This window comes from Hippopotamus amphibius, chromosome 1, assembly GCF_030028045.1.
Source record: "Hippopotamus amphibius kiboko isolate mHipAmp2 chromosome 1, mHipAmp2.hap2, whole genome shotgun sequence".
Classification (NCBI taxonomy): domain Eukaryota; kingdom Metazoa; phylum Chordata; class Mammalia; order Artiodactyla; family Hippopotamidae; genus Hippopotamus; species Hippopotamus amphibius.
In genome coordinates, this window is record NC_080186.1 from 212,717,876 (window position 1) to 212,741,832 (window position 23,957).

A 23,957-nucleotide genomic window follows, 5' to 3' on the forward strand; every position below is an offset into this window, starting at 1 on the left:
ATAGAGAATTGAAGGAAAAATATATTGAACCTAAATTCCTACAGCCAGGCAACCAATTAATTAAGTGCCGTTCAAGATAGAAGCAATTTAGCAACAACCACGCTTGCTACAGGAGAAAAATTATCAGGAGGTTTTTTAACCAAACCAAACAAAAAAACAAAGACAAAAGATCACATGGAATGCAAGAATACAAACCTTTGATGAAGTAAAGGACACTAGAAAGAAATTAGAAGTTAATGCATGCAAGATTCTCCTTCAAGGAACAAATATACAATTGCATATGATTATATTTCATTCTCTGTGGAACCAAACATCAGCAGTGATAGCTGGTACGTAATATTTGTATAACCATGATGTAAATACCCCTCACTGTTTTTTAATTTTAAGAATCAACAGAGGCTTAATTAAATTTAGAGAACAGAAGGTAAATGTTTTAAAGTTTATAAATAGAGAATAATAGTGAAAGTAATAAAACCTCAGGGTTAGAAGAGAATAAAAACACATTAAATGTCTTAATTTACATATCTTTCATAGCAGAGAGTCAACACATACTGCCCCGAAGTTGATAAATTAATAGAAGTTTAATGATATTTTAAGATACAAAGTCAACCATTGTAAGAGCCAAAAGTAAGCAAGTAACAAAAACAGAGGGGACAGAGGGAGGAGAGGTAAGAATATTATGAGTGTTAAGTTCTTCATCTTTATAGCAGGGAGCCAATAATACTGCCTAAAATTACTGAGTCAAGAAATAGACAAAAGGGGACTTTCCCGGTGGAGCAGTGGTTAAGAATCTGCCTGCCAAGGCAGGGGACATGGGTTTGATCCCTGGTCTGGGAAGATCCCACATGCTGTGGAGCAACTAAGCCCATGAGCCACAACTACTGAGCCTGTACTCTAGAGCTTGAGAGCCACAACTACCGAGCCCGTGTGCCGCAACTACTGAGCCTGCACTCTAGAGCTCTCGAGCCAAAACTACTGAGCCCGTGTGCCGCAACTACTGAAGCTCAAGCATCTAGAGCCCATGCTCTGCAAGAAGAGAAGACACCACAATGAGAAGCCCACGCACCGCAATGAAGAGTAGCCCCCGCTCGCCGCAAGTACAGAAAGTGTGTGCGCAGCAACTAAGACCCAACGCAGCCAATAAATAAATAAATAAATAATAAATTTTTAAAAAAGAGATAGACAAAAGGACTTCATAGACTATAATGTATGAATGACTAATATAGGGAACAGGTCCTATTTAATCAAAGAAGTAAAAATTGTTTATCAAATTTATCAAGAGTTTTAGAAAACAAATACTACTCAGTGTCAGCAAAGATATGGTAAAATGGGAACTCTCTACAGGAGTGAGCCATTCCAGAAGACAATGTCACAATATGTATCAAGATAGGTTAAAAAGGTCATACATCTCCTTGGTCACAGTAATTTCACTTCTAATAATCGAACCCAAGAAAAATAAAGACTTGCACAAAAATGTACAAAGAAACAAGATGTTCATTCATCAAGATAAATATATGAAAATGGAAACAATCTAAATATACATGCATGTAACACAGAAGTGATTAAACAAGCAATAGCACAGCTATACAATGGAATGAGACGAGCCATTTAAAATCATATTTTTAAAGAATAGTGAATATAATGGAACATACCCAAGATGCACTATTAAATGAACAACAACAATAACAAAAACCTCAGGAGATTAAAATAAATATGATTGGTGCACGCCCATGCGTATATGTTTACCTGCAGAGGGAGGAAATTATGTATATCACAGCTACACGGGGTTGGGAAGTAAGGGAGAGAGAGAGGGAAAGACAGACCCTCCAAACACAAAAAGGAGTTTTCTTTGGTTGCAGCAATTATGGGTAATTTTTAATTACTTCTTTTGTGTTTTTCTGTATTTTTCCAACATCTCTATAATATTAAGTGGACCCCCCTCCCCCCCCACACACACACAAATCCTAATGGCAATTATTTACTCTGTGAGGGGGGATGATGTGATGTGTATTTCCTTCTTTATATGTTCCTGTAGCTCCAAATTCATTCTTTCATTCAATATTTATTGACTGTTATATACCCAGAAACTGTTCAAAGCCCTGGATACAGGAATAAACAAAGTAGGGGGGAAAAATCTGTGCCCTGGTGGAGTTTATATTGTACTGTGGAGCAAAAGACAATAAAATAAATAAGAACAATATATAGTATGTTGCTTGGTGATGATGACCTTAAAGAAAAAAATGGAGGAGTAGGAAAGAAAGTGGGGGAGATGGGGTTACAATTTTTTTAACCAGGATGTGAGAGAGGGTCACACTGAGATGCCAGCTCTGAAGTAACGACCTGAGAAGTGAGCCTTGTGGCCGGCTGGGGGAAGAGCCTTCCAGGTAGAGGAAACAGCAAGTGCAAAAGCCCTGTGATGGGAGTGGGTCTGGCCTATGTGGGGAATGGCAAAGTGGCTGGTTTACTGCGGGGGGAGTATGTGAGAGGCAGAAGGGTGAAGAGGATTCTAATGCATGTAGACCAATACAAAGTCTCAGGTTTTCACCCTGCATGAGATGCCAAGCTTTAATGAGAGGTGTGGCAAAATCCAGCCTTTTAACAGGATCACACTGGCTGCTGTGATGGGAAAGGACAGAGGTGAGGGGTGGAGTACAAGGAAAGAAAGGAAGACCAGTTGGATGTTCCACAATAATCCAGGAAAAAATGTTAAAGATTAGTCTAGCATCTAGCATGGGACCTGGCACAAAACAGTGATTCAAATGAAGTCATTGTCAAATGAAATAAAAAAGTCTTCTAATATGATTTATTTTGCATGGTTTAGTCTTCACAAAATAATTTTCATTTCTCATAATTTTCAAGTCATTCAAAGTATTTAACTGGGATATAGCTTACCGGGATAACCTCCCACCTTAAAATCACAAAGCTTTCTCTCTTTTTTTAAGCTTTTTACATTGGAGTATAGCTGATTAGCAATGTTGTGATAGTTTCAGATGTACGGCAAAGTGATTCAGTTATACATATACATGCATCTATTCTCTTTCAAATTCTTTTCCCATTTAGGTTGTTACATAATATTGCACAGAGTTCCCTGTGTTATAGAGTAGGTCCTTGTTGGTTGCCTATTTTATTTTTATTTTTTTATTTTTTTAATCTTTATTGGAGTATAATTGCTTTACAGTATTGTGCTAGTTTCTGCTGTACAACAAAGTGAATCAGCTATATGTATACATATATTCCCATATCCCCTCCGTCTTAAGCCTCCCTCCCAACCTCCCTATCCCACCCCTTTAGGTCTTCACAAAGCATCAAGCTGCTTTTAAATATAACAGTGTGTACATGTCAATCCCAAACAGTGTGTACATGTCAATCCCAAATTTCCTAACTATCCCTTCCCCCATCCTTCCCCCCTAGGGAATTAAATTTGTTCTCTAAGTCTGTTAGTCTGTTTCTGGTTTGTAAATAAGTTCATTTGTATCATTTCTTTTCAGATTCCATATATAAATGATATCATACGATATTTCTCATTCTCTGTCTGACTTACTTCCCTTGGTACGACAATCTCTAGGACCAACCATGTTGCTGCAAATGGCATTATTTCATTCTTTTTAATGGCAGAGTAATATTCCATTGTATATATGTACCACACTTTCTTTATCCATTCTTCTGTCGATGGACATTTAGGTTACGTCCATGTCTTGGCTACTGTAAACAGTGCTGTAATAAAAATTGGGATGCATATATCCTTTTGGACCATGTTTTTCTCTAGATATATGCCCAGGAGTGGGATTGCAGGATCATAAGGTAGCTCTATTTTTAATTTTTTAAGGAACTTCCACACTGTTCTCCATAATGGCTGTACCACTTTACATTCCCACCAACAGTGTTGGTGGGTTCCCTTCTCTCCACAGCCTCTCCAGGATTTATTTTTTGTGGATTTTTTGATGATGGCCATTCTGACTGGTGTGAGGTGATATCTCTCACTGTAGTTCTGAATTGCATTTCTCTAATATTTAGCGATGTTGAACATCTTTTCATGTGCCTCTTCACCATCTGTACGTTTTCCTTGAAGAAATGTCTATTTAGGTCTTCTGCCCATTTTTTGATTGAGTTGCTAAAGCTTTCTTTATGTATCCCACTAGTAAGTAAAAGTCTACTCCTGACTGTGTCAAATCAACTCAAAACACATGGATGGCTTCCCGTCAGTGTAAGAATTTTCAGAGCACTGCTATTGCTATTCTACTATATTTCCAATATATGTTTTGTCTGATTAAATTTTCCTGTTACTAGATAATGCTCAAGTTTGAGTTTTTGCCTAATCTATCCATTACTTCTGTTTTTATTTATTTATTTTTGTTATTTAGTCTAACTTCCCACAAGAAAAAATGGTTTCTCGCTGCAAAGGGGAATAATAAAATTAAGCCATATATATCAACATGATGAAAGCCAAACTAATCTGTTGAGTACCAACAGATGGCACATATATTGGAGTAAAATATTCTTGTGTAATATTTACAATCCAAACCAAACCACCACTACTCCAGACAGGAGAGAAGGAAATATTCCAGTAGAATCCTGAAGAGTCCAGAGACGAGGCACAGTATAAAACCATAGGCCTTAATTATTTCTATAGAAGGGAAAAAACTATATCAGCTTAGCAAGGAATTATTACGTGGGCCGGAACCTTATCTTAGCTATTTTGATTGAAGACATATTTGCTAATGAGAGAGAGATGCATGTCTAATAGGCTAGATATTATAATTAGCAAATATACACAGAATATCAGAGAGAGAGGGAGGGAGGGAGAGCGGTCGGGGTGGGGAGAGAACTACAGTAAAACTGAAGCTGAAAAGTCACGTAACGGGTAGAAACATTCCCACTAACTCCAGGATCGTGCTCAATTTGATTGAGAAAACTCTGGACTCAGCACTCCTCATATCAGGGGCATTGTGGCGTCTTTGGGAATGCGGGAAATCCAGTCCAGGAGGACAGCAGTGCAGTTCCTGTCCCAGCACTGTGTGAGCAGGAGCAGCAGCGCCCTTATCTCAGCAAGACCAGGCCTCCAGGCATCGTTCACGGCCACTTTAACACTGCTGCCCTCCGTGCTTCTGGCTCTCAACTTCTCTCACATCAACAGATCCACTCCACTGACTAATCAATATCTTTCAGGTATCACATCCGTGTCAGAGTCGGTAACACTCATTCACTCCCACTAACCTCTTCTCTTTCTACAAACAGGCTCTTCTCTCCTCAGCTTTCCCCTTTACAATGAGTAAAAACTCAAGCTTCTCTGTTAGGAAAGATCAAAAAGAGGAATAAAATTTAAGGACTAAACCTCCCTGTTTTAAACATTGCTCCTTCTTTCCAGTTCACAACTGTAGTTCATTACTTGAACATCTGACTAACTTTGGGGCATGTGGAAAGTTGTCACTAATCTTTTCTAAAGCAAAATTAAATGCAAAAAACAAGCAACATATTGTTATAAGGAAATATAAGAGAAAGCCAATAATGGTAAAGTTATTACTTTGGTAGAAAGAAATTTTAAGCAATGCTTCGAAAAGTAAATACATTTTATATTACTATATTACGAAACTGAGGAAAATGTTTTATATCACAGTTGATATTGACGACTCTTTCCTAACACTGAGCCTTTTATTTCTTTACATGTATGCATAAATAAGTTTGGTAGAATTCTCTTTATGATCACCAAAATTCTTTAGCAAAAGTATATTTCTAAGTATATTCATTAAACACAAATGGATTAAAGAGGTTCATAAATTTTCATATTTAATTTCCACTATGAGGACTCTAAACAAAACAGCAATGGAAACAGGCTTTGGCGGGGCTGTGGAGAGATCGGAACCCTCATACATTGCTAGTGGGAATGTAAAATGGGGCAGCCGTGGGGGAAACAGTTTGGCAGTTCCTCAAAAAGTTAAACATACAGATACCATGTGATCCAATAATTCTACTGCTGGGTACATATCTAAGAGAACTGAAAACATATTTCCACACAAAAACTTGCACACAAATATTCATGGTAGCACTGTTTATAATAGCAAAAAGTAGAAACAACCCAAGTGTCCATCAATTGAAATGGATAAACAAAATGTGGTATATTCATACAATAGAATAGCATTCAGCCATAAAAAGGAACGGAGGACTCATTATCTACAACACAGATGAACCTTGATAACATTATGCTAAGTATAAAAGAGAAAAACAGTTATATGAAATGTGCAAAATTCACAAATCCATAGAGACAGCAAGTAGATCAGTGGTTGGCTAGGGCTAGGGAAATCAGGGAATAGGGAGTAACTGCTAATGGATACGGGGTTTCTTTCTTGGGTGTTGAAAATGTGCTAGAATTAGATTGTGATGATGGTTGCACAACCTTGTGAATATACTAGAAACCACTAAATTGAACACTTTAAAATGGTGGATTTTATGGTATGTGAATTATATCTCAATTTAAAAAATAATAATGTTTTTAAAAGCAATGGAACGATCTCCCCCCAAAAGCAGTATTTTTATTGCATTATAATTCAAAAACTCTTTATGTCAAAAAAAATGCCATAGATGTAAGTACAAGACCAAAAAAAAGGATACAGGTTTACAACAAATATGAAAGACATAATATCTTTCTCATACAAAGAGCTCATAAACAAACTGATATGAAAAACACCAATGGGAAAAATGGAGAAGGGACATGAGAAAGCAATTCACATAGGAAACAGAGACAAATATTAACAACAGCAAAAAATAGTCTCACCAATAATCAAGGAAATGTTCATTACACCAAGACATCATTCTCCACCCATCAATATAATCAAGGTTTTTAAAAAATGACTCCAGCTTTCTCATACCCCAGCAGAGGGAGATTAAATTGGTACACACATTTCTGGAAAGCAACTTGGAACTCTGCCAGGAGCAGGGGATAAGAGATGAGCAGGACACATTTGTGCTGGAGGAATCCAAGCTGACAGGGAGAAGCAGACAAGCAAGTCAATGCAATAATCTCATAGGTGCTCTGAGAAAAATAACAGTTTACAGTGGGGGCTCACAGAAGGGAATGGTCAGCCCATTGGAAGAAGATCTAGGAAGATGGTGCAGATGACGGAGAGCTGAGTCCTGAAAGATGAGTTGGAGTTACTCAGGCTTGAGGGATACCCCAGCACATTAGAATTACTGTCTGCAATGCTATAACTGGAGCCCGGGACACCAAGGGAGGGGATGGCATGAGAAGCTCACCAAGGTCAGCTGGGGAGGGTCCTCATTTAGACCGGCTCACTGCATCCCAGAACTTGGTAGGAAGGTAATAAATATCAGTTGAGTGAACAAATACTTTTTTCTTAAAAGCAACATGGGGGACCATTATACTACTCTCTCAACCTTTGTATCTGTTTAAATTTTTCTATAATAAGAAGTAAATTGACTTTTATAACTCAAATAACTAAAGGGAACCTTGGAGTTCTTCTAGCAGATCAGATGTTTTCTTCAGAAAGGGTATTCCGGTAATTGTGTGGACCATAGATCAGAACAAGGCAAATTTGGAAGGGAGACAGGAGATGCACCTGGGCAATAACCCAGGAAACCACTGTCGACAATGAAAACCACGGGGACTGGATTTCCAGGGGTCGAATCCACAAGTGGCTGATTGTGTATGGTGTTAGGAAGTGTTCTAATTTCATTCTTTTACATGTGGCTGTCCAATTTTCCCAGCACCACTTATTGAAGAGGCTGTCTTTTTTCCATTGTATACTCGTGCCTCCTTTGTCAAAGATAAGGTGCCCATATGTGTTTGGGCTTACTTCTGAGTTCTCTATTCTATTCCATTGATCTTCCTTTCTATTTTTGTGCCAGTACCATACTGTCTTCATCACTATGGCCTTGTAGTATAGTTTGAAGTCACAAGTGGCTGATTGGATTTGAGCAGTGAGGAGGGTGCAGGATGACATCCCACTGGCTTGGGTGACTGTTGTTCCTTAGGAAGGAAGAAGTGGGTAAGAAGCCACTTGTAGAAAATTATGAGTTTGTCTTTGGACTTACTGAGTATCAAGTAATTCTGAGCACCCAGGGGAGACGATAAATAGAGAGCTGAATAGAGAATAATGCATATTTGCATATTTGTCAGCTTCTACACATAATGGAGGCGATTTATCTTGGTGGTTACGTGCACAGGCCTGACCTGGATTTGAATTCCAGTTCTGCCATTACTAGACCAGTGACCTTCAGGAGGTTATTTCATCTCTCTGAGACCTCAGACTCAACGGGGATAGCATCACATACTTCATGAGCTGTTGTGACTATTACATGAAAAGAGTACATGGTGCAGGTAGCACGTACCCAGCAGAGAGGAAGGGCAGTTCCATCCATGTGGGTGGAAGCCTGTGGAAAGGACACCAGGTGAGATGAGAAGAGGGGCCTGCAGATCAGTGACATTAAAGAAAAGGGACAGAACACAAGGGGCTGTAAAAGAGGATGAGAAAAAATAATCAAAGGAGTAGAATGAGAATGAGGAGTGAGTGATGTCATAGAAGTAAAAGAGAATTTCAAGAGAAGATATAGGTCATAGAGACCCAAAGACACAGATGTTGAAAAAGAAAAAAAACTCCCCAAATCAGTATAAAAGGAAAGCTAAGAATAAAGTGAGTAGTAAGTATAAAGAGTATATAACCATATGCTATAATCTATGTATTCATCCATCTACCTATCTATCCATCTGTCTATCCATCCATCTATCTATACATACATAGGTAAATATGTAGAAAAACTGAACAAATTGTTACCAGTAAGTACTTTTGAGGAAATAAATGGGCTTGGGGAATGTTGGTGGAGAGGAGAAGGATATGAATGGAAACTGTAACTTTACCATCTACACTTTTGCATTGCTTGAATTTTCTTTTTTTTTTTTAAGAGAACTTGCATTTATATGTATTAGTGTATGTACTAGTAATTCAAAAATGTATGAATATTCAATATGTACCAGTGTAATTCAAAAATAAGTGTAAGTACTAAATACAAACGTTAAGTTGAAGTTATATAAGGAAAGAAAAGCTTTGGAAAGTCACTGTTGACCCAGGTGGCACAGCTTCAGTGGGGTAGGGGCAGAAACCCATTGCCAAGGGATGAAAAGAGCAGGAGCTGCGTACAGAGGAAGAACAACCAAACCACTTCTTCAAGAAGCCTGGCTGCGCTTTCCAGAGCCAGCAGCCAGAGAAGGATTCAGGGCCAAGGGAGGGGTTTTTTGGTTTGTTTTAAGGTGGGAGAGACTTAAGGAAAATCAAAGAACACAAGAAAAAAGTCAAGGTGCGCGAGCTGTGGGGAGAGAGGAGGCTCAGGTAAACAGACTGGAACTGTACGAGAGAAATGGAATAATTAATGAAGCAAGAAAATCAGAGGGAAGAGGCTAATGGTAGAGATCTCCCTTGAACCAGAGATGTTCCCCTGGGGCAGCCCCCTGCAGTGGGTGAGCCCAGGTGCACATGAGGACAGAGTGCCTGCTCTGTGAGCAGAGACATAAGGTCGCACGACAGTGTAAGTTGATGCTTAAGGAAGGAGACAAGACAAGCATCTGAAGCAAAGACACTGTAAAGCACAGGAAACATAACTGACAGGTTAGAAGTATTAACAAAGGGCTGCAAATAAGACAATTCAAGCCCAACTTTTCTCTACAGAAAATAAGTTCTACCATCCAACCAAGTAAATCTTTCAGCCTGCAAACACCACCCCTTTTCTTTTGTGTGGCACTGTTCAAACCCTAAGGGAAAAAATGCTGACGTGTCTTTCATCGCGGCAAATCTGGAGGCAAAGATCTGACAGAAGTTCATAGTAAAGAAATGCAATACCTCAAACAAACAAAATCCACATTTTCAGCTTTTTAATAGTGACAGTCTTACTGTTACAAGAAGAATACAACACATGGCCTTGGGATTGCTTTAGGCTATAACATCACTACCCATTTCTGATTTTCTAGTCCTGTGGTTTTGCTATGATACATAAGTATTTTCAGCTTCTCTATGTAATCACTCTTCTGATTTGCGAGGGATTTCTCCATGCACGTTCTACAAAGTGCTGATTTTATGGGGATGATAAGATACACACTGTGGCCTTCAGTGTTAGACAGATTTTGTATTATACACTTTGATCTAAATTAAGCCTCTATCCAAGTAAAAAGAATGAGGTTACAAGCATTAGGTGTTTGGTGCAATTACCATGGTGTCTGTGTGTGTGTGCGCGCGTGTGTGTGTGTGTGTGTGTGTGTGTGTGTGTGTGTGTGTGTGTTGGAGGGAGGGGTGAAGAGATTGAGAGAGACAGAGAAAAAGAGAATGAATATGGACAAGAGGCCGCCTCCGGCACATGTAATCAAAAGGACTATAGATAAAAACAGACCCAAGTGGCTGGATTAGAGCTTTCTTTAGTGCACAAGAGGAAAGCGCTTAATTGAAAGTCTTAACTGGAGGATTAAGTTCTCTGCTCATCAAGTTCAGAACTGACCGGGTGAAGGAAAGGGCTGCGTCAAGCCCTAGCCAAACTAAACCCAACATGAGCTTTATGGAATGGAGGCATAGGCCCAATTCCTTTCTCTCTTGCAAACACTCTTCCCATGAAGGAAAACCTAAGAGCCACCTGCCACAGGCACACACCAAAGGCAGGAAAGAACATTGAGGGAGGGTGTTGTTTTAGTTGGAGACGTTGGAAAGCAGACAAAAGATAGCAGGACCATCTCAAACACTGAAAGCATAAGCCACACACACCCCATGCTGTGCGACACCAGGCGCCACACTCTCCGCAGCGCCGATGCTTCACAAACCCTCCCCTGACCTCAGTCTTGGCAGAAACCCCAAGCTAGCTCTCCCCTCAGACACACCTGACTTCTCTAGCGGCCCCTGATACTCATTCTTCCACACCTGACATACCAAGGGGCAAAGAGACCCAGCAGTATTGCATGGTTCCCCACTGCCCCTTCCAGGTGGTCATACTCTCCAATTCCCTGCAGAAGCCCTTCCTGGCCAGCACTCCTCATCCTGCCCCACAGACCCGCTCTCGTTCATCACACATCCTCCCAGGGAGTGACACCATCCAATCTAGGGACCTGAGAGACGTGTTAGGCACCACCCTGTTCTAACACGGCCCACATGCAGGTGGTCACAGGTCCTTTGAAGTCTACCCCCTACAAATCTGGAATACTTTCTACCTACCTCTCTTCCCAACTGTCAGAGAATAGGTCCTTTAGGTCTTATGCTTAGGCCAGAATGGGAAGACCCTTGGTACCTCTGTACAACTGGATCCTCTTTCAGGCCATGACTACCTTCTAACTTCCAAGGCTTCAATTGACTGGGGCTCCAGCAGACAAAATGTGGAGAAAAAGAGCTATGGACGTTGTCTTGTCAGCCAATGAGCTCTAAAGACCCACAATCAACTGGATCAGTGTTTTTGATTGTCCTAATGTCTACAGTTAAATCAACCATGGTGGGCGGATATGGCCAAGAGAACAAAGAAATTTCAGGTTATTGGAAACGTCCAAAGTTCCATACCCAACCAGCAAACCACTTACAGAACAAGTACAGACATCATTACTATTAAAATACTCTGGCTTCACCTCACCCTGATAAAAACAAGACTGAGCCTTGCTAGAAGCTTCCCATGAACTGGTGCCAGTAATACGTGATGAAATGATATTTTAAATGTGCCAGTTTCTAGAAATATAATTTAGACCAACTTCAAGCAAAAATGTAAAACAAGCTTCCTGGAGCAGGTCAAAGCTTCAAAATGAGAATGTTAATTTCCAAAAATATGTTTTCCTGGGCCAGATCTAAGGAAGAAAACATGCAACCTGACATGCCAGGAAATGACCTAAAGATGCTCTGAAGGCAAAGGGGAGCAAGTCAATTCAGCTATGAGGTACAAAAGCCAACCTCAAGAATGTGATTTTCATGGCACCAAAGATGGAACATCCAGGCCAGCACCGAGAAACACTCCAGGAAAAGAGCAGTGACCAAGAGGAGGATTCTGAGAAGTCCCTGTTTCTATGTGGTATCTGCAGAAGGATCAGCAGTTTAGAAAAGAACTAGTCTCAGGTTAAAACAGTCATCAAAAGCTCAGACTTAGAGGGATCAATAAAACCATAATTATTGAGCATTTTCTATTAAAAAGGCAGTAATACCAAAGTAATGACATCAGACTGTCCTCTAAAGGTGAGATGTTTAGTCAACCAACCAGTTCTTTAATGAGCACAATGCCAAGCAAAAACAGCTGACAAATCCTTTCTCTGAATCAGCTTCACTAACTTTCTGACTCTGCTAATGTATGAACAAAGTCAGGATGAATTTCACACACCCAAGTTTACACCAAAAACTCCACTTAATGCAACTTAAATGAAAAAGTTATTATCTTCTGTGATATAGAAAACCAAAATTTAGGAAGCATCTCAATGCAAAAGGTCAAATGTAAGAACTCAGGTATAAAGCAGTCATATTAAATGGAAGTCATCAAAGAACTCAGTCCTGGAACTCAAGTCAAAGGAAAAGCAAATCTAACGGACCAAAAGTCAGGACATCAAGAAAAAGGATCAATTATTAACCAAATCTTCAAATCTAAAAGAGAAGAGAATTTTTACCATCCAATTACGTAAACCACTAAAGTGGTTTCTAAAATCTATGTTTCCTGACAAGATCATGTAAGCCCCAGATTGGTCAGTCAACACCAAATTGACCTACTTCCATATATATGACAAAGTTTTCTTGGTATACCAAAAAACCTCTTACTTGAAATTTTACCATTTTAAAGTAATTCATACTCTACTTGGTCCACCACAATATTTGCTTGGCAACTACAAAGGCATTTAGGCTACTAATGGTACTTGGCTCTTCTGGGGAAAAAAATGGGCAAATACACACGTTTTAAACTGTCTACTCCATGCTAACTCTCAGGTAGAAAGGAATAGAAGTGGTCACAAAGATTGTGTCTGGAAATGACCCAAGGGCTCTACCTTGCCAGCTTGATACTCCTTTCACCGTTGAAGACCTGATTTTCTTTCTACGGCAAGTCAGTCTGCATTAGTCCTAAGTCTAGAGCAAAACTCTCAGACAGAGACACTGAGAGTGAAGACAGCTGAACAGTGTGCCTGGGTCACGATGTCAGCAAGCTGCCCCCGGGGTGCCCCTTGGAGAGTAGCAAATGGTAACCAACTCTGTGCATCTCAGAGAAGTATTCTGGAGGGGAGGAAAGAAAAGGAACTGAAATCTTTTGCAAATAACATCTATTCTCAACCCTGACCTGACATTAATCCATTTTCATCTTTGAATTAGGGGAAGAGAAAAAGAAACAGAAGAGGGAAAGACTAAAGAGAAAAAGAGACAATAATGAAGAGCAGTATAATACAGAACATTGGGTTAAAGGTTCCGGAGGCAGAGAGACCTGGGTGTGATCCCAGCCCTGCAGTTTAACAACTTTGTATTAGACCTTGGCCAATCTGCTTAATCATCATGAGTCTTTTTCTCATCTGTAAAACTGAGTTCATAATACCCTACAGGGTAGTTGTAAGGAATAAAAAAAAAGATAAGTACGTAAAGCAATTAGCACGCTGCCTGCCACAGGGCAGGTGGTCAATATACAGTAGCTGAAGAAAAAAGAGGGGCGAGGATAGGAGGGGAGAGAAAAAAAAAGTCTCCAGGGATCAAAGAACAGCCTAAACTCAGGACAAACACCTTATACTCTCTATAATTCAATCTGAAAATATTTCCTAACGACTACTACACATAATTAGCACTGTGCTTCATTCACAGATGAAGGTGTCCTCCTCCTCTCATGGTGCGTGCAATCCAGCTCACAAAACAGAAATCACAGACGTGATGCATGTAAAAACTAACCTACATTGTACTTAGTTGTTAAATATTCCACATGTAATAAAGCAAGCACTGCAGCCATTTGGAGAAGGGGGCCAGTGAGTGCTGGCTTGTGGGGGAAAGGGTCCAGCAGTGGGCGGTAGAAAAGTGAATGGACTTATAGGAGAAGGCGGGGGGCACATCCAGCAAAGAAAATCACATGTCCCCTGAGTTTTGCCACTGAAACACCAAGAAGGATCCAAGCAAGGAGTCATGGAGCCAGGAGAGCCTGAGTTAGGGCGGGAACAGGCAAAAAGCAGCGAGCACAGGAACCATTCAAAGCAAATATGGACAAGACTTCAGAATTGAATATGAAAAATAAAAGAGAGGGGTCTGCCTGCGTCTCTTGTGGATTTCTCATTCCCATTTGAGGCCAACTGTGCTTATTTCTACCTTCCTGGTATTTCTTAGGAGGAAGCAAAAGCACACTCTTCTCTTTCCCAAGACAGCGGGTGGTGGCACCTTTCTCAATTACCAGGCTGCACAGGGCAAGGTTTATAAATGCAGGCTTGGCTGGGTCTGTATCCCAGCTCTGCCACCTACTAGCTGCGTGGCCTCAGGCAAGCAAACTAACCTTCCAGGCCTCATTTTCCTTGTCTGTGAAAGAGGGGGTAATTACGATATGCCTCCCACAGACTATTGAGAGGATAAGTAAATCAAAACATTTAACAAATTCCTTAATTGAGAAGCACACAGGCACAAATCCTATGTTCAATAATTATCATTATTATTGTGATATCTATTACATTTAATCTTTAGCTAGAATGTATGCACAGAAAGTGCAAAGAATCATCTCACACGCGACTAAGGAGGAGGTACCAAGGGGAAACCCATCTTGGAATTGCAAGTTCGTCCAAAACTACCGCCAATGGTGAAACCCCAATGCAAGACCCAGACAATCCAGTGTCACACAGAGGATTGGCGCTCATACCTGGCTTGGTGAATGGCCTCCATCCACTCTTTACCGTCCTGCTCCTCCTCACAGCGCAGCTCTAGCGGTTTCTGACCTTCGTGGCCAAAAAGAACAGTAAAGTAATACTGGAAAGAAAAACAAAGTTATGTTTTATTTTTCAAGCAGAACAGCAATAACAACACAGTATTTCCCTACAAAGGGTATATGTTTTCAAAATGCATTTGCATTACGTAAATCATCTTTCAAAATGTAATAACATTCCCAGTCCACTTTGCAACGACTCTGAACCTAGAAGGTACCACAGGTTGCATCTTAACATCCCTCAGAAAGATTCAACTCACAATATCTCAGATACATAAAAGGTATTTGATAAAATTCTACACAAACACACGATTACAATTCTTTGCAAACTTGAAAGTGAAATTTCTGAACCTGATAAGGATATCAACCAAAAACTTACCACAAACATTTTACCTAATGGTGAACTATTACAAGAAACCCTTCTAAAATCAAAAATAAGAAAAAATGGCAATTATCATCACTTCTATTTACCAATTCTGTCTGGAGGGCAATAAAGACAAAGGAAAAAAGAAATGGAAAGCAGGCGGGGGGGGGGAGTCATTTTGCATAGATGATGTGTGTCTATATTAAAAATTCATTGAAAAAGTATTAAAATAAGAACATCCCTCAAAATTGTTGGATATAAAAATCAATACACAAAACTTTACTGCACTTTGATACAATATCAACAAATAGGAAACAATTCTGAAAACACAGCATTTTCAACAGCAAAGAAATATAAATAGCTGGAGAACCTAAGAAAGTAAGTTTATCACCTCTAAAGAGTAAATTAATCTATAATTTCAATGTATTCTAATAAAATTACCAATAGGTTTTCTTTGAGTGGAATTTAGCAAAGTGAATCTAGAATCTGGGCCAGGGACAGGAGAAACTGTCACTTTAAACCAGTCTCTTTGAGGCTGGACGTATTAATCACCAAAATGAGACTGACTGGGAAGGAAATATGACTGGAGAACTTTTTACTGTATGAGAACTATCAGCAAATACACTGGGCCTGCCCAAGACTTCATCCTGGGGCACAAAAAGGACCAGACCCACACAGCTGCCCTGACACAGAAAACCAAAGACAAAACCTGAGTTCTTTCCATTGTCCCACCTTCCCACCTCACCCCCACATTTCTCTTTATTCAGCGTGACTGTTACATACTCATTTTCTTCAAACGAATTAAAAACCTTCAGGACAAAAGCTTTTAGTCTATAAAAATATTGAATCACTATAATATACACTTGAAACATTTAATATTGTAAATCAACTATAACTTCAATTTAAAAAAAAAAAAACCTTCAGAACAATAATCCTAGAGATAAATTCTTCTAGGATCTTTAATCCTAGAATTTTTAGCACAATTTTACAAAAAAGGAAAAAATTGGCTAAGAGACTTCTCGTGTTACCTGTGCATAAATCATCAGCCAACTGAGGACATGCCTGTGAGATAATCCACCACACTTTCCCACGCACCGTCCCGAGCCCCATAAATGACAAGCTCTCTTTAATTCTTAAACCTCTCATCCAGCCAGAGGACTAAATGCTATGAACTAGGGGGAAATAACCTGAAGTAAAGGCCACTGAGAATGGGAAGGATTGAGTTCAGCACTGCATTCAATAAAGCTCCATTTAAATTTGAGAGCAAAGGAGTCAAAACTCAACAAAATAACAAATCAGTGGCTTAAAGGGCAATCCTATAAGTGATGGCATTTCAGCAACAGCTGGCTACCATCCAAGGCCAGATGCCCAGTCCAGGAAGAGGAAACACTTAATGAACCTGATATCGAAAGGCTGCAACCAGCATCTCAACAGCAGCTGCTGCTCGGGAACCCAATTAAAAGCCACCTTTAAAAGACAGCAAGGTAATTATATTAGCAGAGTACATCCAAAGGTTAGACCATGTCTCAGGCATGACAATGATGGAAAGAGTTTTGAGAGGTACGGGTTATGTTTCCAGGAGTTCGCTTAACAAATTCAGCTCAACCGCAAAGAGTCAAAAACTGCCTCTACGTGTACCTGCAAATTATTCAACCAAAGCCATTCATCAAAAAGTTTTCTTTGTGTATCCTGGCCTCATTCTGATATGCACTTAGTATGCCATGGATCTGTGTGTCGGACCTGGGGCTCTAGAGGTCCCCTTGGGGATCAAAGTCATCAGCAGACACCCCTGATGCTGCCCTGCGACTTCTGACCTGCCCCACTGCAGGACACTAGGAGGGGACGTTCCAAAGTACTGGGGTATCGTGACGTGCAAAGAAGAATTAAAACAGTCATGACCTTGTTTATGATTTAAATTCAGCATCTACCATGGCAGCGAGCCTTCCTTGTTTTTCTCCGTGGATAGTTTCACCTGTTCCCAAATCTATTTCTCCCAGCAGATCCTCTCCCAGGTGCCAGCCCCATATTTCTCGCATTAGCCAGCATTTCAGTCAAGTCCAAAACTGAACTCTCTTGTTACCTTCCTTCCCTCCTACCCACCCCCTAATGTTCTTCTTCATATTCCCTGCCCTCACAACTATTCCTTCTCCACGTGTGTTTTCTCTGCCAAGTACATCTTTATCCAACAGTTGCCCCAACTAGGAACCCCAAAGCCACCCTCAACATATCCCTCTTATCAGTTTCACCAATGCGCCCTCCTAACACTCTCTCCTGGCTTTTATTATCCCTCACCTAGATTACTGTAACAGCTTTATCACAGAAGAAAATGACAGATACGACAACTTTGAAATACTTTCCAACTGAGGTTACTTTATCTCACAGCTGGTCTCTCTCCTTCGTTACATCTCAGCAGCTATTACAGCCCAAAGTGGGAGGTTAATGGCCTCTCTGGAAGGAGAACTGGATGACCTAGGGGAAGCCCCAGTGAGTTGTGAACACAAGGAGAAATGTGGAGAGAAGTAGTGGGGGATGTAGGTAAGAAAGCAGAAGGTAGCAGAGACACATACGGTATAGCTTCTCCCTACCTGAGCCTAAAATCCCAGAGAAGGTTGAGGACTTAGAAGGGTTGGTGACAAAGTCAAAAGCCGAGAAACTTCTGTACCACTCTCCTTTTGGAGCAATAGGGGATGTCGTCTCATGCAATGTTCTCTTGCCCCAAGCCCCACCCTCATGACAACGTGGGGTGGTGACCCCATGGGTAATGACCATATCATGTATATCAGTAGAGCTGCTGTCACAGCAGTTAAGTAGAGACAGGGCCTAAGTTTTGACTTTAGCTATCCAGAGCCTCCCTAGCATTCAAGTGGTGTGATGTCCCTGAATGTACCATGGAGGACTGTAGAGGGAAGGCGGCTATCAGACCTTGGGGGGCTGGGGGGGAGGTTATGCAGCCCCAGCAAGAGCCAAGGTGGGGCCATGTAAGCAAAAGGGACACCTGGGCCCTGACTGACCTGAGAGAGCATGGACCACAAGTTACAGCAGCCGTACACTATAGCAACAGACGACCAAGGCAGAGCCAGAATAACGTCAGACCCCAGTCAGCAGCAGCGAGGACCACCACCCAACCTCTGATAAACACACACATAAATATCAAAGACATGGAAGCCCCCACTCACTGAGACACCATCTTAGTGAGGCGCAGAAGGAAGAATAAATTACTTGTTAGGTTTGGAGCAGACAATTTATTACTCTCAGCTAAATGCAGGTTCTTTTTTCTCTACTTATTAAGTAGGGAAGGGGTCTTAAGGAGAAAGGTCAAATTTAGGGGAAAAAATTTTTTTGCACATCTAAGTGTAGTGAGGATAAATCTACAACCCCAACCCTGCCCACAGTCTTACCCAGCTCCCTCCAACCCAAACAAAGTGGCCAGAGTTGTCTTTTTAAAAGATAAATCTGAGCTTTCATATCTGCTTACAAACCCTCGCTGGTATTCTCAAACTTAACACCCCAAGCAACTGGCCCCATTCTCCACTTTTAACCTTACTTCTGCCCCTTTCTTCCAAAGTACACCAACTTCAGCCAATCGGCCCATCACTCCCCCAAGAAGAACAGCTCTTTCCTCAGTCTCATGCTACTGACAAAGTTCTGTCTCAGGAGTCATGAGACTTGGATGTGAACCCTGACTCCTCCAAGTGGTAACTCAACCTATGAGATCTTGGCAGATCATGTAACCTTTCTGAGACTGAGTTTCCTTTAGTCAATGAGGACAATGAAAGTGACCTTACAGGAGTGATTAGCTGACATGCAGTGCCTGGCACCCAGTAGGCACTTAAATGTTAATTCCCTACTCTCTCAGTGCATCTCTTTGTCTTTCTTCATCTCTAGTCCCTTCTCCACCAAAACACATTCTTATTGAACTTTCATGACTCATGCCACGAATTGTCAATTCTGCTAAGAATCTTTCCCAGGCACCTTCTGGCAAAAAGGAGTCCCCCTCTCCTCTGGGTTTTAGTAACCCTGTGCACACTCTTCTCACATCGCCTTAGAGTTGTCCATGCATGTGTCTCTCTTCCCTGCAGAACTTGTCCCCTTGCACACTTGATCTTAGCACTGCGCTGGGCATACACAAATCCCTCAACAATGTTCGGTGAATAAATGATCATCAGTAAAGAAACATGAGGTATAGTTAACCTAATAAATTTGCTTCAAACAGCCACACAAGACAATTTCATGACTATATAATCACATCCAGGCAGACATCCAGAGAAAAGATTCAGAAAGACCCCTAAAGATACCAAATACATATTTTTATCATAAGATGGAAAACAGAACATTATGATACTCTTTACAACCCCCTAGAAAAGCAACAAGAACAGATACTGTAGCTTGGCAGGTTCACCAAAGGGTCTTACCTCTTACCTACAATAACCATAAAATGCAAGAAAGAAAACACAATGAACAGATCTAGGAAATTTCAATGTTCAGGGTTTTATTGGTATCTATTGTAGCTTTACATGAATTTTCATTTTTCAATTGTCTGGTTTTTATTATAATGTGTTTGCTGCTGTTTATGCTGTGTGTTTTTTGCAGAAAGAACAAATGTAACCCAATATGAGAACACAAGCTGACTTAAAACTCTGGTCCTTAGGCTTCTGCAAGTCAGAAACAAGTTTACAGCTAAGCAGTGGCAACTGCTGGGGGATGCTATTATAGGACCACTTCCAGCTTCTACATTTCTGTATTGTTTGAATCACCTACAATAAACACATATAGCTATACAGTCAACAAAAATATGCTCATTCTATTTTCAAATTGTCATTTACAATAAACACATACAGTTATATAAGCAATGATAAAGATAATATTCATTTTCAAAATTATGTCTAGGTCTTTATAATACTACTTATATACCCAGAAACATTAAATGATGTTGGTCGAATCAGTGCTGTTCAAAAGATTACAAACCACTGTGGGTTTTCTTAAAGTATATGACAGGAAAATAACTGCTTTAAAAAAAAAAAAACTGCTGTGCAATATGTATTATTATTTTGATGGTACTTCAGGATTTTAAATTATTATGATGTTGTTGAAATTTTTCAGTTTTATATTAAGAGAACTAAAACCAACCCACTCTGCAGCCTTTGAGGCAGAAAATCCTCCTCAAATCCTCTTACCACTCAGGGAGGGATGGAGGCCCTACAGGAACTTGCTATGATCTCCTCTACAGAGGCCACATTTCTGACCCTGCAAGTCAGACAATGAACAGGATAAAGAACTGGATGCCTTCCAAACGTTCCCGGCTTGGTGACTTACACACCTGGGGCTAATGATAATGAGAACACAGCAGCCTGGAGTGGCGGTGCCTTTGTGACCAGAGCATGGCTCTAAAGCCAGGCACAGCTCTCAAACCCCACCCAGGCCTTGGGGTCTGGCCTTCCTAGTTCCCAGGAATGTGAATAACTCGCTTGTGTGGCCCTCTGCAGCCCAGAGCATATTCCTCCCGCAGCAGCCTCATGTGTTGCTATGACCATCCACCCTAGTCAGAATGGAGACTCCAAGTGTCTCTGGAAGCGGAGATGGATGAAAACCACGGACAGCAATTCTCCAGTGTAGGTGCATTTGCCAAGCAATAACAAAGTCTGTGCTCATGTTAATCTTGCTATGATTCATCACCTCCTCCTCTTTCTCCCTTTTCCCCTTTCTTCTTCTTTGTGTAACTGCTTGTAGGGTGCAAATGAAATAGATTTTAAACACCTGGTACACTGACAAAACTTAGTTTTCTGTGCCCTTATCCTAATTTTCACTCCCAGTGGTTTAACTTCACCCAAGCTGTTAACTATCTTTAACTTTCACAGGAACTTCAATTAATGTTCCTAGGATGTGACTGGCCCTCCATTAGGGAAAAGTATCCCATCCCTGAGTCCTAGAGGCACAGACAGATCGCTCTAAATCTGATTTGCGGCCACTGCCCTGGCAGCCTGTGAGAGAGAGATAAGAGAAGAAAGACTGAAAATAACAGTCAGGTGCACATAAAAAAAGGGGAAATTCTTCATGTTTTTTGATACCATCCCCTCCCCTCCTCCTCCTGGCATTCCTACTCTTTTGTATTTCCTGCCATTGAAATGTTACTTACAAGGGACTTCTCTGCCCACTGCACCTGGTCACCACTGTGCCAGCTGATGGGGCACACACTGAGGAAGAAAAGCCTAAAGCATTATATTCTGGACCCATTGGTCTCCGGAAGATAAATCATTTCACTCTCCTGCCTCAGGGGCTGTTTTTATATAGTGGGATCATTTCTTGACCACAGCTCTATCTCCTGGGTACTTTTAGCTCCAAAGAAGACTGTGTTAATTCAAAAAGACACATGCACTCCAATGTTCATTGCAGCACTATTTACAATAGCCAGGACATGGAAGCAACCTAAATGTCCATCAACAAATGAATGGATAAAGAAGAAATGGTACATATATACATCAGAATACTACACAGCTGTAAAAGGAACGAAATTGAGACATTTGTAGAGATATGGATGGACCTAGAGACTGTCATACAGAGTGAAGTGAGTCAGAAAAAGGAAAACAAATATCGTATATTAACACACATGCTAAATATAGAAAAATATTACAAATCAACTGGTTTGCAAGGCAGAAATGGAGACACAGGTGTAGAGAACAAACATATGGACACCAAGTGGGGAAAGTGGGGGCGGGGGGGTAGGGTTGGGGTGGGATGAATTGGGAGATTGGGATTGCCATATATACATTACTAATAAGAAAAAAAATCAAATTGCACACTTTAAATGTATGCAGTATATTGTATGTCAATTGTATCTCAATAAAAATCTTAAAGAAAAACTAAAAAATAAAAAAAAAGAGAAAATTCTGTGTAAATTAAAGGAGACCAAATTTCCCAACTACTTCATAGACTCCATCTTTTCATGGTTATATGCTGAAGCTCATTCTTTGTTGTTAAAACATATGTCAAATCTCCCAACTACTTCCTCCAGGTCTTCTTAAGAACAAAGACTTAAGGTGCTGAACACTGTGGCCTTGCAGTATAGTTTGAAGTCAGGTAGCCTAATTCCACCAATTCCATTTTTCCTTCTCAAGATTGCTTTGGCTATTTGGGGTCTTTTGCATTTCCATACAAATCGTAGGATTTATTGTTCTAGTTCTGTGAAAAATGCCGTTGGTGATTTGATAGGGATTGCGTTGAATCTGTAGATTGTGTTGGGTAGTACAGTCATTTTCACAATGTTGATTCTTCCAATCCAAGAACATGGTATGTCCCTCCATCTGTTTGTATCGTCTTTGATTTCTTTCATCCGTGTCTTATAGTTTTCTGCATACAGGTCTTCTGCCTCCTTAGGCAGGTTTCTTCCTAGGTATTTTATTCTTTTTGTTGCAGTGGTAAATGGGAGAGTTTCCTTAATTTCTCTTTCTGCTCTTTCGTTGTTAGTGTATAGGAAGGAGGTTGGGGGGGCGGGGGGGGCGAAGAGGAAGCTGGGATGAAGTGAGAGAGTAGCATAGACATATTTACACTACCAACTGTAAAATAGATAGCTAGTGGGAAGTTGCTGTATAACAAAGGGAGATCAACTCAATGATGGGTGATGCCTTAGAGGGCCGGGACAGAGAGGGTGGGGGGAGTCGCAGAAGGGAGAGAATATGGGGATATGTGTATAAATATAGCCGATTGACTTTGGTGTACCTCAAAAACTGGCACAAGAGTGTAAAGCAATTATATTCCAATAAAAAGCTTAAAAAAAAAAAGGTGCTGAAGGCTTCCCCACTCCCCATTGGTTCACTTTCTTTTCAACTCTGAGATGCAGGGGTCTTGCCACGGGCATATTTGCTTCAATACGAACTGACTTCACAGATTCCTGTCACATCTGAGCAAGCAGTGTGATTCAGCAGAAGGCACCCCAGGCTAGAAGGCAGGAAGTCAGGATTCTGTCCTGCCTCCAGTGACACAGTGTGAACTCTGGCAAGTTCTTCTCGTGCTGTTTGTTCTTGGATCAAGTGAAGATAAGGCCACCTCTCCTACTAACCCCAAGGTGAAGATCAAATGCAATAACGCACATCAAAGTGTCTTGAAAAGCATAAAGTGTGTCTTGTCAGGTGGTAGAACTGCCAGATCTCACCAGGAAACCGGTCACCTCAGTCTGCCTCGGACACCAGACTTGTTTCAGCTCTGCAAAACTGGGTAATTCCAGTGTTCCTCCTGCTTTTTCTCCACTGCTTTCCTCAGATAAAAGTGCATGGGAAAAAAGAAAGGATGTATTAAAATTATGAACCAGCACACTGGGTACTTGGTAATTAAGAAGAGGTCATACTGTTTTTATTACAGTGATTGTTGGTTGGTTGTTTTGTTCTTGTGGATTTTTTTTGTGGTTGTTTGATATTCATGATGAAAAGATTTCTAATTTTCCCAAAGGCTTAGAGAAGAGTTGTATTTCTTTTTCATAAATTTATTTATTTATTTATTGGCTGCATTGGGTCTTCATTGCTGCAGGCAGGCTTTCTCTAGGTGTGGCGAGCAGGGGCTACTCTTAGTTGCGTGCACAGGCTTCTCATTGCGGTGGCTTCTCTTGCTGTGGAGCACGGGCTCTAGGCACACAGGCTTCAATAGTTGTGGCACAAGGGCTCAGTACTTGTGACTTGAAGGCTCTAAAGCACAGGCTCAGTAGTTGTGGCACATGGGCTTAGGTGCT

The 23,957-nt window shown here is 40.7% G+C and overlaps 1 protein-coding gene across 5 annotated transcripts in view; it reads right to left on the reverse strand.

The window, feature by feature from the left end:
* Nucleotides 1-23,957, reverse strand: part of RASGRF2 (Ras protein specific guanine nucleotide releasing factor 2) — a 233,544-nt gene that overhangs the window by 154,667 nt on the left and 54,920 nt on the right. For all 5 annotated transcript variants that reach the window (XM_057740270.1, XM_057740256.1, XM_057740266.1 and 2 more), the window contains exon 2: nucleotides 14,815-14,921. In XM_057740270.1, the coding sequence (XP_057596253.1) occupies nucleotides 14,815-14,921 (107 nt within the window). The remainder of the gene's footprint in view (nucleotides 1-14,814; nucleotides 14,922-23,957) is intronic.